The 14,928-nt window shown below is 61.9% G+C and overlaps 2 protein-coding genes across 2 annotated transcripts; one reads left to right on the top strand and one right to left on the bottom strand.

Moving 5' to 3' along the window:
- Positions 1-2,219: 2,219 nt before the first annotated feature.
- On the top strand, positions 2,220-6,696 carry CDT1 (chromatin licensing and DNA replication factor 1). Its single transcript, XM_066327447.1, has 10 exons — positions 2,220-2,820; positions 3,223-3,384; positions 3,466-3,671; positions 3,867-4,061; positions 4,181-4,326; positions 4,579-4,682; positions 4,861-5,049; positions 5,507-5,644; positions 5,753-5,954; positions 6,043-6,696. The coding sequence occupies exons 1-10, from the start codon at positions 2,452-2,454 to the stop codon at positions 6,204-6,206; spliced, it is 1,875 nt and encodes a 624-aa protein (XP_066183544.1). The 5' UTR covers positions 2,220-2,451; the 3' UTR covers positions 6,207-6,696.
- Positions 6,697-8,187: 1,491 nt separating this feature from the next.
- Positions 8,188-12,108, bottom strand: APRT (adenine phosphoribosyltransferase). Its single transcript, XM_066327446.1, has 5 exons — positions 12,000-12,108; positions 11,331-11,434; positions 10,298-10,431; positions 9,475-9,553; positions 8,188-9,258 (listed from the first exon to the last, which is right to left on the bottom strand). Exons 1-5 carry the CDS (start codon positions 12,077-12,079, stop codon positions 9,116-9,118), a joined length of 540 nt encoding a protein of 179 aa, XP_066183543.1. The 5' UTR covers positions 12,080-12,108; the 3' UTR covers positions 8,188-9,115.
- Positions 12,109-14,928: the final 2,820 nt, after the last annotated feature.

Below are 14,928 nucleotides of genomic sequence, written 5' to 3'. Positions count from 1 at the left end.
CACCCGCACCGACACCGGCACCGGCACCGCGCCCGGCACCGACACCGGCACCGACACCGGCACCGGCACCGGCACCGGCACCGGCACCGGCACCGACACCGGCACCGGGACCGACACCGGCACCGCGCCCGGCACCGACACCGGCACCGACACCGACACCGGCACCCGCACCGACACCGGCACCGGCACCGACACCGGCACCCGCACCGACACCGACACCGGCACCGACACCGACACCGGCACCGACACCGACACCGGCACCGGCACCCGCACCGACACCGACACCGACACCGACACCGACACCGGCACCGGCACCGACACCGACACCGGCACCCGCACCGACACCGACACCAGCACCCGCACCGACACCGACACCGGCACCGGCACCGACACCGACACCGGCACCGACACCGACACCGGCACCGACACGAGTTGTCCGGCCTCAGCACGGGCCCTCCCGCAGCCTCCACGGGTTCCGCTTTTTGCCGTCTCGGGAGAAAAAAAAATCGACTTAAAAAAACCCACCAAACAAACAAACAACAACAAAAAAAAACCTCTCCCCAAAAAAATAATAAAAAAAAGAATGATAAGCAGATGTGTCTTGTGTGTTTTGTGTTTATTTCGCCCGAAAATGAAATAAAGAAGTCAGAGCTAATTTTTTTGGCCGAATGTTGGTTGCTGATATCAGGGCTGAGAGCTGCTGCGTGGAGCTCGGGAGTGTTCCCCCCGGGAGCTGGTGTGCAGCCCTGGAGCTGGGGGCTGTGTCCTGGGCACTGGGGAACCATCCCGTGTCCCTGGAGCTGGGTCTGTGATCCCTGGGGAACCATCCCGTGTCCCTGGAGCTGGGGAACCATCCCGTGTCCCTGGGGAACCATCCCGTGTCCCTGGAGCTGGGTCTGTGATCCCTGGAGCTGGATCCACAGCCCCCCGTTCCCTCTGCAGTGCCCACTGCAGCCAGCTGCAGCTCCACATCCCCATGGAACTGGAGCCCAGGTGGGGGAGTTGGGGTCACATCTGGAGCTGGGCTGTGCTCAGCCCCTCATCCCACCCCAAATCCTGGTGGGAATCCCGGGCACAGCTGGTGGCACGGGCAGCGTGGCCGGTGACACCTGGCAGTGCTGGTAACCACCAGCCTCTCACAGGAGCCACCAGCCCGTGAAATTTTCCACATTCCTTGGCTTCCTTCTACTTGTTTTCCCAACACAGTTAATAAACTGGCATCCAGCTGGCACACTGCCAGACTGCTCCCCATTCTCTTTTGGGCTCCCTGCAGAATTCCAGTGCCTCTTCTCCCCATCCCAAATGTGCCCAAGCCACAGCCATCCAGGTCCCTCTGCCCCACACCACAACGCTCAAAGCAGGGTGGGCCTCACAGCTCCCAAATGTGTGTATCCAAATGTGGGTTTGGCAGGCACAGCCCCTGGTGGCAGCATCCTTATCACGGGGACTCAGCTGCATCCACCCTCACCCCTGGGATCCGCAGGGATCTGCTCCTGTGAATTAAACACTTGTCATCACAAAGACATCAAGTTCAGCATGAACACCGTGGTGTCCATGAGATGTGGATAGAGGAATTCCCTCTGCCAACACCCCCGGCCAGCAGGGATCTGGGAAAGCGTGGCACAGGCACTCAGAGCAACCTTGAGCTGCCAACCCAAAAGCTGGATGGGGAATGGAGCAAATGGGCACCAGGAATGGCACCGCAGAGCCCTGCCCTGCGGCTGGAGCCGGCCCTGCTGCACTTTGCCGGCCTCACTCAGGTTTTTCGAGGGATGAGGGAGACCCGTGAGGCTCCATAAAGTGCTGTGGGCACGGCCTGAGTGCCCGGTCTGGCAGGGATGGGCCAGAGGCTTCCCCCAGCTCCGGGCACTGCCAACAGCACAGGGGCAGGGAATGGGGCAGGGAATGGGGCAGGGAATGGGGCAGGGCCGGGGGATGCTGCAGGTGCCTGGGCAGCCCCTCCTTCCCACGGCTGGGCCCTGGAGGGTCCCCAGTGCCACCACGGAGCTCTGGGTGGAAGCCAGCCAGGGCTTGGCCCCGCGTGCACTGGGAAGAGCAGATTGGGAGAAGGTGACCATCAGCACAATTCCAGATGGAAATTCCCTGCTTTTGCCCCAGTTGGAGCGGGCAACTTCCACCCCTGGCCGCGGAGCATCAGCCGGTCCCTGACCCAGCACGGCCCGGAGCTGGCCCGGGCCCCCACGTGCAGCAGCGCTCCGGGGGACGCGGCCCCTTTAAGAGCCGAGTGGCGCCAAACCGGAGTCACGTGACCTCTCCCCGCCCCCGGTGGGCGGGGCCTCGGCGCGCGCGGGCTCCCGCCAAGAGAGAAACGCGCGGGACCGAGCCCACGTGTTCCGGGACCGGGACCGGGACCGGGATCAGACCGGAACCGGGATCGGGACCGCAACCGGCATCGGGACCGGAACCGGGATCGGGACCGGGACCGCCGCCATGGCCCAGCTCCGCCTCACCGACTTCTTCGGACAGACAAAAGCGACCACCGGAGTCCCGGCCAAGCGCAGCGGCGGCCGCCGGCTCAAGGCCGCTCTCGGCGGTGTCCCGGTGCAGCGGGAGCAGGAGAAGGAGGAGGATGGTTCCCCGGCGGCGCTCAGCGCCCGCTCGCTCCCGCTGCCCGGCTCTCCGCGCACCCCGGCCCGCGGGGGCTCCCCGGCCGTGCGGGGCCTGGCCGCCAGGAAACGGAGCCGCCGGGAGATGGAAGCCGAGTCCCCGGTGGCCGCCCGGCTCGGGGAACCGAGCGCGAAGTCGGCGCGGAAGAGGCTGGAGCTGGCCCGGGATGCGGAGCCGGGGTCCCCGGGAGCGGTAGGGAGATGGTGGGGTCGGGGATGCGCCGCTTCCTCTGGGATGCGGCCCTGAAATGGGATGGGGGAGGGAAAGGGCTTGGGGGAGTGAATGGGGGCGTGAGGAACCAGAAAACAACAGCCCCGCAAGTGTTCGACCCCTTTTCCCAGTGCAGGACCCCCAGAATCTACCCCTTCCTCCTCCTGATGCACAATTCCCCCACATCTGGACTCAGTCCTGCCCCAAGGGCACAACCCCCAAAACTCGCCCCCTTCAGCGCCTCTCCCCCGCGGGCTTGTCCCCTGCCCCTATTGCAGACCCCTCCATGGCTCCCCCGCCCAGGGCAAGACTTGGGGGGCACAGGGGAAAGGATCCGGGCAGGAGGATTCCCTGGACATTCCCTAACTCTCCTCTCTCTTGCAGGCCACCAGCTCCTCACCTCTGGCCACTCCTCAACCCCCAACACCCCTCTCACGGGGCCCGGCTGTGTCCCCTCCGGCCACCACCACCACCACCGGCCGTGGGCAGGACACGGGGACAGAGCCCGGCCCGGCCACCCCGGGGACACGCAGGCGCCTGCAGCGGGTACGGGCCGATGCCGCCTCAGCTCCCGATGGGTTCGGTGCCGCGTGTCCCGCCCTGACCCCGTGTCCCCTCGCTGCCCAGGAGGACGTGGCCGAGCTGCGTGGGCGCCTGCAGAGGATGAAGGTGCCGGGCCGGGTGCCCTGTGTCCCCAGCGGGACCAGCAGGGAGCTGCGGAGCCGCCTGGAGCGCGTGCGGCAGCTGGAGCTGCGCGTCCGGCAGAGGAGAGCGGACAGCGGGGCACAACCGGCCGGGGACACCGAGGTGGCAGCCCCTGAGGGCCAGAGCAGGTGAAGAGCAGCCACAGGAGGGATTTGAGGGACGTTCCAGGAGCTGCCACAGCCCTGAAGTGGTTTTGCGGAGGTCTGAAGGGTGTGAGGGCTCTGAGCATCGTGACAGCGATGTCCTCGGGTGACGTGAGCGCAGTGCCTGCTCACAGGAGGGGTTTGGGACACACCCCGACCCCGTCCTCTCCTTCCCCGCAGCGAGAAGCCCCCGGCGTACCAGCGGTTCCACACCCTGGCCCAGGACCTGCCCCCGGGGCTGACGCTGCCCTACAAGTTCCGGGTGCTGGCGGAGATGTTCCGCAGCGTGGACACCGTCACCGGGATGCTCTTCAACCGCGCCGAGACCGTCACCTTCGCCAAGGTGAAGCGGAGCGTGCAGGACATGATGCGCAGGTGCGTTGGCAGCAGTGGGTGGCCCGTTTTGGGGTGCCAGCAGCCCGTTTTGGGGTCCCAGCTGAAGCTCTTGGGGCTGGTGACTCTGAGGGTCCCCAAGCTCCCTGGTGCTGTCACAGGCAGTTCGAGGAGCGGCACCTGGGGCAGATCAAGGCCGTGTATCCCGGCTCGTACCGGCTGCGCCAGGAGAAGAACGTCCCCACCTTCGGCAGCGATGGGAAGAATTCTGAGTATCAGCTCACGCTGGAGCCGCTGCTGGGGGAAGGTATGGCCAGTTTTGGGGTGTTGAGGGCTGGGGTACGCTCAGTGCTGGGTGATCCCTGAATCCGTAGGGATGTGCTCTGCTTGGTCCATCCAACAGAGCCCCTGAGCTCATTGGAAGTAGGAAACAGGTTTGGGACAAGTGAGAGAATGTCCTGGCAGTGATTCAGCTCCACGGCAGGGCTCTGATCCCACACTTCCCAAGGTTTGTGTCCCTCTGGGGTGCTGTGGGTGACACCCGTGTCCCTCCTCACAGAGGAGAAGGTGGACGGGCGGCCGCACCTGTCGGCGTCACGGCTGCTGGAGCGCCGGAGGGAATTCCACCGCAACCTGGTGAACATCGTCAGGGAGCACCACAAGGTGAGGGGCACTCCCTGCTCTGGGATTGTCACTGGTGCCAGCCAGGCTGAAGGACACAGGCTCCTCTTGGGGATGAGCTCTGAATTCGCTCCTTGTGCCACCAAGGTGTGCTGGGAGCGCAGGGCAGTGGCTGCGGGTCCATCCCTGGTGCCATGACACAGCTCTCGCCCCTCTCCAGGCGTTCCTGGCTGCCCTCAGCCCTCCCATGGTGGTGCCAGAGGAGAAGCTGACCCGCTGGCATCCCCGCTTCAACGTGGACGAGGTGCCGGACATCAGCCCCGCGGAGCTGCCACGGCCACCACAGGAGGACAGGCTGAGCACAGCCCGGGAGGTGCTAAACACAGCCCGGGGGATGCTGAGCCCCAAGGTGAGGCAGGGCCAGGGGCTGGCTCTGTGCCACCTCTGGGAGGATGTGAGTGGTTTCCCAGTGCCAGGGGGCAGGATTAGGTGGGATATTGGGAAGGAATTCCTCCCTGACACGGTGTTGAGGCCTTGGCACAGGGTGCCCAGAGAAGCTTTGGCTGCACCTGGATCCCTGGAGATGTCCAGGGCCAGGCTGGACAGGGCTTGGAGCAGCCTGGGCTAGAGGAAGGTGTCCTTACCCAGGGCAGGGGGCTGCAAAAGAGAGAAGCTTTCAGGTCCCTTCCCACCCAGACCATTTGATGGCTCCATGAAGCACCCCAGAGTCCCCAGTGCGGGCAGGATGGATCCCTGGGCTGGGCTCCCGGGGCTGCCGGGTGACGGCGGGGGCGGCAGAGGGGAAACTTCTCCTTCCTGCAGCCCCAACTGTAACCCAACTCCTCCTCCCTCTTCCACATGAGCAGATGGAAAAAGCTCTTGCCAACCTGGCCTTAAGAACGGCCGAAGCCGGTGCGGGGGAACCGACAACACTTTCCAAAACCCCGAGCCCTGCCAGCACCTCCAGCGCGCTCAAAGGGGTGTCCCAGGAGCTGCTGGACCGCGTGAGTCACCCCGTCCTGGCCCCACCACGGGGCTGGGGGGCCTCTCCCCGTGCCCAAGCACCCATCCCACCCCCTCGGGAGGGGCTCACCTGGCCGCGGTGTCCCCAGGTGCGGGCGAAGGAGGCGCGGCGGCTGCAGGCGCTGCTGACGCGGGACGCGGCGCAGGAGGAGCGTGCGGCGCGGCTGGCGCGGCTGCCGGCCGTGGCACGTGTCCTGCGTGGCCTCTTCGTGGCTGAGAAGAAGCCAGCCCTGCCCATGGAGCTGCTCTGTGCCCGCCTGGCTGACAGCTGCCCCGAGCTGGCGGCGCCCGGTAGGAATTCCGGGGTGGGGGAATGATCTCTGGGGAGAGGGAGGTGGGCGCTGGATCCCGGCGCTGATCCCGGTGCTCCTGGCCGCAGGTGAGATGGAGAAACACGTGCGGCTGCTGGTGGAGCTGCTGCCTGACTGGGTGGGCATCCACGCCCTCAGGACCGACACCTACGTCAAGCTGGACAAGGAGAAGGATCTGGGCCTCGTCACCGAGAGGCTCAATAAGGCGGCCAAGGAGGCTGGAGCCCTCTGAGCCCCTCAAGGGTTGAGGGGTTTGGGGTTTTTTCTGTGCAATCTCCTGGAAAATGTAGCAAATCCTGACAGCGCTCTGGGTTCTGGGGTTGGGCTGGAGGGAGGGCAAAATGCCTTAATTTAAGTAATTCCTGTGGTGGGATCCGTGAGGATTGTAGGTGCTTAGTCCTTAAGCAATCCTGGGTCCTGGGGGGATGATGGAAGCGGCTTTAACCCGAGGAAACTTTTCCTCTCCTCTCCCGTGTCCTCCTGAAGGGTCAATTTTGGAGGTTTCTTCCATTAACTGGGTCCTGGGGAAGGGTTGAGGCAGCACAGGGCAGGCTGAGAGGGTTGACAAGCAGGAAGGAGCGAGAGCAAAAGTCACAAATTGATGTTTTCGGAGCTTCGGGCCTCGTTCTGTTTTTAAGGGAGGGAAAACGCATCTTCCAGTCCTCGCTGGAAACAACTGCAGGACTTGTCAAAACATATTTGTATTAAATGTTTTAAATATAGTTGACTTGTGTTAACCCAGTGCTCTTCCTCGCTGCCTGTCTCGTGGTTCTCCATGGCAATTGGCGCCGGGAAGGGCTGGGTCCTCATCCAGCTCCTGGAGAAAGACTCACTGGAAAAAGTGAGCGTGGGTTTGCAGGGAGCTGAATGCGGCTTTTGTAAATGGGGCCGGGGGAGCAGCTCCTGCAGGGACAGGGGCAGGCAGGGCTCACAGCGCTCCAGGGTTTGGTATTTTTCCCAGGGGACATCCCCAGGCCACTCAGCTGAAGTGCCTTGGGAAGAGGGACAGAGAGGGTGAGGATTGCTGCAGAGGTGCTGGGCTGGCACCACGCCTGGGTCGGGGCAGTGTGGGCACAGGGGAGGGCTGGGAGCTGCCCAGGGTCACCTCACACCCACCTCAGCTGCTCCCCAGGCTGGGCTGGGCTGCCTGGAGCTGGGACCTGCTGGGAAAGGTGACTCCCTCATCCTCTGATCCCTCGCTGGTCCTGGGCACATTCCTCCCCTGTAAGTGCTGGCCTGGAGTCTGACAGCAGCTGAGAGCCCACAGCACTTCCCAAGGGGGCAAGAGGCCTTCCTCCTCCTCCTCTTCCTCCTCCTCCAGGCCCGTGCCAGCCCTGCTGTGCCCACTTTCCAGGGACGAGGAGAAGGCATTAAACCCAACCCAGGGGCTGGGGGTGAGGCTGTGGGTGAGGCTGGGGGCTCCTGGGGCAGGCTGGGCTCTCAGGGACCTCACCACGCTGAAAAGGAGCTGGATTTCAGCAGCTGGAGTTGAGCAGGATTGGAAAGGAGCCGGAATCAGCAGCCTGGCAGCCACACTCATCCCAGGAGAGCTCCCAGCGAGCTCCCGTTCTGCTCCTCGGGATGAAAACCCTTCTCCCACCTGGAAGCCGCCCCTGCCCAGCCTCGTCTCTGCAAGCAAATGACATCAGGGGCTGCTGGCAGCGCAGGCAGGCCCCGGGCACTGTCCCCACGTTCCCTGATGTCACCTGCTGGCACTGGCGGGGCTGACGCCGCTTCCCCGGCACGCAGCAGCTTTCCATGGCTCTTTGGGGTGGAATCGATTTTCCCTTCTCCCCCACAGCAGGGACCCTCTCCTGGTGCCAGGCCTGGGAGCTGCTGCCTCTCCCCTGGCCCCCCAAGTGCCCTGCTGCTCCCCAGGGAATTGTGCAAACTGAGCAGCTCTGAAAGGGGCTTCTGAGGAAACGGGGATGGAAAGAGCTGGAATAATCCTCCCAAGTGGAAGGGCTGGGTGGGAGGTGGCCCCAGCTGCTGGATGGGGAAGGGGAGCTGAGCTGACCAAGCCCCTCCAGCCAGAGGTTGGTGCAAAGTAAAGAAAAGGGACCTGAAAGCTCCCTGGGAAACAATTCCAAGCCTTTGGGGGATAAGGGAGAGCTCAGCCCACAGACCCGCTCCTCTGCCCACCTCAGGCTGCAGGGAGACACTCCCAGGGGTCACTGACGGCTTCAGCCACTGCAAGAACAGCTCTGAGACAGTTTAGGAAACATAAAAACACGCCAATATTTATTTTACCCGTGAGTCCAGTCCCTGCTGGGCCAGGGACACAGTCCCTGATGTTTTCAGGCTTTGGGAAGTGTTGGCACACAAGGATCGAGCTGTGACCAAACTGAACCGTGCTGGAGGGAGCATCTCCAAAGCCCATCACCCATCACAGCCCCGAGACTGCTGCAGCACCTTTCCTGTGGCCTCACCTGGCACCAAACTCCCAGCAAGTGGCAGCAGCCTGAGGGCTGAGCACAGCCCAGCAGGGAGAAAAGCAGCAGCACAGGGAGGTGGATGTGGGGCAGGAGATGGGGAATTCGTGCTGAACAAAAGGTGCCCAGGGAAGGAAAACACTGACTGAGCTCACCCACACCAGCACCACCCTGATTTAAGGACACAGCAGGCACTTCTTTCTCCTCAACAAGCACAGCCCTGGTGTAAGAGCAGCTTGTTCTGGTGGGAGTGACAGCACAGAGCATCCAGACCATCCCCAGAGGTCAAATACAGCAGCATTTGGCCCTCACAGAAGTAATTGCTTTTTGCCCATCTCTTGTGTTTCTTTGGGAATTTTTTTAGCAGGTTCCTTGGAGGCTGACAGGCCCAGCTCAGGGAATGTTGGTGCTCTGTCAGGGCTCTCCTGCCTCAGCAGCAATCTGGTCACTTTGGTCTCCTAAAAACCACAGATTCAGTGAAGCTGCATCTTGGTCTCCAGCCCCTCAATCCATCAGCCCGTTCCTTCTTCCCAAAAGGTTTCAACTCCAAAAGGGATCACTACACTCAAGCCAGTGCTTGGGAAATTTAGGATTGAAGAGCATCTGGCCGTGCTCAAAAGCTGTGTTTAACCCCCCTGCCCACCCCCTCGTGACATCCAGAGTCACTAAATAAAGCCCCAGATTTGTTCTCAGTGCTCCCTTCTCCTCCTCAGTCATACTGCAGCAGGGAGTAGAAAGGGATGGAATTGAGCTTTTCTGCCCCTTTCAGGGATTTTAACTCTATGACCACTAGGCACTCCAGGATTTCAGCCTTCAGCTTCTTCAGCAGCTCGCAGGCAGCACACATGGTACCTGTGAGGGGAGCAGAGACATCCTCACTGCAGGGGCAGCTTCCAGCCCCACAGCCCCACTGCTGCTGCCAGCAGGGTACCAGAGAGGAGGGGACAGCCCTGGAAGTGTCCAGTGCCAGGCTGGATGGGGCTTAGAGCCCGTGGCAGGGCTGGGACTGGATGGGATTTACCCAGCCCAGCCACTCCATGAGCCCGTGGACTCAGGTGCTGCCCTCACCTCCAGTGGCCAGCAGGTCATCCACAATCACCACCTTCTGTCCTGCTTCCACTGCATCGCTCTGGATTTCCAGCTCAGCCTGCAGGGAGCAAAGAGCAGCTTTGTTTCAGGGTGGCCTTGGAGAGAAACCCCTCACGAGCTGCTGGATCACAGACAAGTCCTCAGCGACATCAGCTCAAACACTCAGCACCTAAAACCCCAAAACCCCACAAATTCCAGCTACGGGGGAGCACCACAGAAACACAGAGCAGGGAGGGGATTGCTGGGCCAACCCTGTGGCACGCCAAGATCCTGAACTTTCAGCGTGTCACTTCTGGTGGAATCTCATCCCAGAGCAGCTCTCCAGCGAGGAAAATCTCTCGCCACGCACCGGGGAGCTCTGCCTCGAGCCAGATCCAAACTGGCACCTGTTTGGATGTGCCACACGAGCCTGGTTGGCCCAAACAATCCTCACGGCTTAGGCCTGGCTTTGGGGGTGCTGCTGCTGTTAGTTCCTGGCGGGGGTAGCACGGATTGAGGCCGCGGGGTTACGGGACGCTGGGAAGCCATGCGGGAGAGCTCCGACTTACAGCACTTACTGCCAGAGTGGGGAACACTCTCCGTGGTCATGGCCCTGAAGTCAAGCCAAAGAAAGCCATTTAGCACCAAGTCAGAGCACCGACCCCCTCTGAAGGACCAGACTTTGCTGCTGGGCACAGGAGTGACGGGGGCTGCGCCGTGCCAGACCATCCACGGCACCAGAACCCAACCTGGGAGCCCTCCCCAGGGCTTTGAGCACCCCTGGGCGCCCCCAGCCCCAGCCCCTGCTCCTCCCAGGCCTCACCTTGCCATATTCCAGGCTGTAGGAGACGCACTCAGTGGGGCCAGGGAGTTTCCCCTTTTTCCGCACGGGCACGAAGCCGATGCCCAGCCTCTGTGCCAGGGGTGGCCCAATGAGGAACCCACGGGAGTCCAGCCCTGGGGGGCACAGCAGGAATCAGGGAATCGTCCCCCTTGGAAAGAGCCTCCAAAACCACCAAATCCAACCATTTCTCAGCTGAGCCACGTCCCCAAGTGCCACATCCACGTATTTTTTGGGCTGGTGACCCCACGACTGCCCTGGGCAGCCTGTTCCAACACCTGATCACGCTCTCAGTGAATCCATTTTTTTCTTATATCCAACCTAAACTCCCCCAGGTGCAACTTGAGGCCTTTTCCTCTTGTCCCATCACTCAGATCGGAGCCATTTCACTGGGGGAGGCTCTTGGCAGGACCCCTCCCCTGTTTTATCCTCCCAATTTGCTCTTCAAGTCCCTCTGAGAAAACACAGCCCACGCTCCTATTCTCACCCTGTGCTGCTGCTGGGCCTCAAGAGCCCATTTCCCTCCCCTCTGACCTTTTTCCTTCGAGATAAACCCAGCAGGGCCCCGCTATCAGTCCGGCCACAGGAACTCTGTACCTCTGGGCAGATTTCACTTATCACAAAACACCTTTGGGCCAGCTTTGGTCTGTGTCCTTGACCCCTGGGCCGTGTCCCAGCCCAAGCAGTGCCTTCCTCAGCACTTTGCCAGGTCACCAAGGCTGTTTGTGCCGGCCTGGAACGGCTCCCTGAGGAAAATAAGCTGGGACAAGGTCTGCCTGCCCTGGGGACACTGGGGGACACCGCAGGCACAGCAGGTTTTGTGCGCTCCCTCCTTTTTAACAATGAACTCTGCAACTGAAATGTCAGAGGGCACCTGCCACATCCCAAAACATTATTTCAGGGAAACAGATAAAGTGTCCTGGTGTTGATGTTTAACATGACAAAAGGCCAATGTTCAGGTGATTTTTGTGTCCAAGGGCCACCCCACACTTCCCACCGTTCCACCAATACTCACCCGCAATGAAGTCGATTTTGGGGAAAGATGCCCTCACATGATCCTCCAGGAGATCAATCAGAGCCCTGAAGGCCACAGGATCCTTCAGCAAGGGGCTGATATCGCTGCAATGAGGGAGGGCAGGGGGTGAGGGAGCTGCGCTGGACCGCCGAGCCCAGGGAAGGCTCCTGCCAGGGGCTGGGATGGGCAGCGGGGACACGGGGGACACAGGGGACACAGGGGACACAGAGTCCTCGGCCGGGCTCCAGCCCCAGTTCCAGCCCTGCCGCCACCCCCGGCCCCATTCCCATCCCAACCCCAGTCCTGACTCCAGTCTCGGTGCTGGTTCTCCCCCCGATCCCATCCCTGCCCCTGCTCCCGGTCTGTGCCTGTCCCCGTCCCCATCACCGCCTCCGTCCTCATCCTCGGCCCCGTCTCCATCCCATTCCCATCCCATTCCCGTCCCATGCCCATCTCGGTGCCCACCCCGGTGCCCATCCCATTCCCATCCCGGTGCCATTCCCATGCCCATCCCGTGCCCATCCCATGCCTATCCCGGTGCCCATCCCGGTGCCCACCCGGTGCCATTCCCATGCCCATCCCATGCCCATCCCGGTGCCCACCCGGTGCCATTCCCATTCCCACCCCGTGCCCACCCCGGTGCCCATCCCATTCCCACCCCGTGCCCACCGGAACAGCACGCCGGGCTCCGGGAAGTCCGGGAAGGGCCGGACGCGGTCGCGGACCCGGCGCAGCCGCTCGTGGCTCATGGCGGCCCCGCCGTGCGCAGCCGCCGAGCTCCGGGACGGCCCCGGCGGGCGGGACAGCGGCGGCTCCGCCTGCCCCGGGCGGCCCCGGAGCCTGCGGGCACCTGCCGGTGGAGCCGGAGTTCCCTGGGACGTGGAGGTGTGTGGACCTCAGGGCACGGAGCATCCATCCCCCGGTGCGCGGAGCTCCGGTATCTCAGGGCATTGGAGCTCCAGTTCTGCCGGTATTTGGAGCTCCAGGACCCCGGAGTGCAGAGGTCCAGTATCCTGGCACATGGAGCATCCATCCCCCGGTGCGCAGAGCTCCAGTACCTCGGGGCATTGGAGCCCCAGTTCTGCCCGAATTGGGAGCTCTGGGACCCCGAAGTGTGGAGCTCCGGTATCCTGGCACATTGAGCATCCATCCCTCGGTGCGCGGAGCTCCGGTATCTCAGGGCATTGGAGCCCCAGTCCTGCCGGTGTTTGGAGCTCCGGTACCCCGGAATGCAGAGGTCCAGTATCCTGGAGCATGGAGCATCCATCTCCCCGGTGCGCGGAGCTCCGATATCTCAGAGCATTGGAGCCCCAGTTCTGCCGGTATTTGGAGCTCCGGGAACCTGGAGTGTGGAGCTCCAGTACCCTGGAGCATCCATCCCCCGGTGCGCAGAGCTCCGGGCATGGAGCGTCCGTTCCCGTGGTATTTGGAGCTCTGGGACTCCGGAGTGTGGAGTTCCAGCACTCAGGAGTGCAGAGCTCCGGTATCCTGGAGCATGGAGCATCCATTCCCCTGGTGCATGGAGCTTCAGTACCCCGGGGCATTGGAGCTCCAGTCCTGCTGGTATTTGGAGCTGTGGGATGCTGGAGCACGGAGCATTGGCCCCCTGGCACACGGAGCTCTGGTATCCTCGTGCAGAGAGCCCCAAATTCCCAGGGCATGGAGGTCTGATACTCCAGAAATCCTGGAGGTAATCCCTGAGCCCCCAGCCCCACGGTGCACGAAGGTCTGGTACCCCAGGACATGAGGCATCGATATCCCAGTGTGTGGAGCCCTGACACTTCATGCACAGAGCCCAAATTCCCCCGTGCTTGGAGCTCTGACAGCCCTGGTGCATGGAGCTGCAATTCCCGGTGCATGGAGCCCTGGCACCTCGGCTCATGGAGCTGCAATTCCCGGTGCATGGAGCCCTGGCACGGCAATGGAAGCAGCCCCGGTTTCCCCTCTGAAGAGTTCCCAGGTACCTGCTCCATGTGGAGCTGGATTTCCCGGCCTGGCCCCAGCCTCAGAAAGGAGCTCCCTGCCCGAGGGTTCCATTTCCACCCCCTCACCCTGCCCAGCCTTCCACAGACACCAAAGCTCCTCAGGACTTCACCGTTTCCTGCTTTTCCATCCCTCATCACCTCGTGTGAACTCCTGGAGTCACGGTGTGTTTGTCAAACCCGTTGGTTGGGGTGAGACCCACGAGGGACAATAACACAACCTCGGGTCCTGGACCAACAGCTCCTGGTGTTACCGAGTCCTGGGCAGGTCAGGGAGCTCCCACAGCTCCCACCTCCCATCTCCCAGTGGTGAATGTTGTTTGGCCATGCAAAATCCACCAAATGAGTTCAGATCTCCTCTTCCATTAGCAAACACACCTTGGATCTGCTCCAAACCCATCCAGGCACGGCTCGCTGCAGAAAGCAGAAGCAGGTTGAGCCTGTAACAGCTCTGGCTGAGCTCAGTGTTTGCTGCTGAGAGCTGTGACCGGGAAACTTTCACCCACAGCCTCTGGAGAGCCCCTGCCCCGGGCAAGGGACACCTTCCACTGTCCCAGGCTGCTCCAAGCCCTGTCCAACCTGGCCTTGGAGACTTCCAGAGATGGGGCAGCCACAGCTGCTCTGGGCACCTCGTGCCTGCCCACACTCACAGGGAGGAATTTCTCCCTAAAATCCCACCTAACCATTCCCCCTTCCCCTGGCCCTTGCCCAAAGTCCCTCTCCAGCTCTCCCAGAACCCCTTCAGGCACTGGAAAAAGCCCTAAGGTCCCCCTGGAGCCTCCTCTTCCCCAGGCTGAACAATCCCAACTCCTGTTAAGGTTAACTCCCTCTCCTGCCAGAGACATGCTCCCTTCACAACCATTCCCTCACAAAGTAAGATTTTCCCTGAACACAGATTATCTCTTTGGCAGCAGAAGAATCCTCCTGGGCAGCTGTTGCAGGGAAGCAAACACGGAGGGAGGACACAGCCTTCCAGTGGAACCAGGGCTGTGCAGCTCTCCCTCCCTGGGATGAGCTGGACGGGTTTCTCTTGTGACCTTACAAGCCCAGCACTGGACAATGAGCTGTTCCAGCAACTCCTCTTCTTCCTGGCAGATGGAATTGCTGATGGAATTTATCTGCCTACTCGTGGAAATAAATAAGCAGGAGCTTATTTCCTGGAAAAAAAGGATCTTTTCAGCTTGCCGGGCAGCTCTGCTTCTGCCTCTCACTAACGGAGGGGGTGGAATGGGGGGGTCTGTGTCACCCCTGTCACATTTGTGACCCCCCCTATGCCACCCTTACTGCAGGAGACTCCAGCACCTGTTCCTGCAGGCTGAGTGAGGTTCCCAGGCCCCTCATCCCAACCAAATCCTGGCAAACCTTCCCCAGGACGAGCTGCTGAGTGCCCCCACTGCTCCACCTCGCAGCCGGGGATGTCTCCTCCTGGGATGTGGGATCACTCTGGCTCCATCAGTTCTGCCGGGAAGGGCACAAAGGTGACACCAGACTGGACTGGCAATGACCCAGCTGCCAGAAATCACGGTTAAAACACAACATTCCTGAGATTCCCGTCTGAACTCCTGATTTATCCTCCACCTCCGAGGATTCCAACTGCACCAACTGGCACTGGAACA

Source organism: Sylvia atricapilla, chromosome 12 (genome assembly GCF_009819655.1).
Source record: "Sylvia atricapilla isolate bSylAtr1 chromosome 12, bSylAtr1.pri, whole genome shotgun sequence".
NCBI classification, from domain to species: domain Eukaryota; kingdom Metazoa; phylum Chordata; class Aves; order Passeriformes; family Sylviidae; genus Sylvia; species Sylvia atricapilla.
This window is presented reverse-complemented; position numbering and strand designations above follow the sequence as displayed.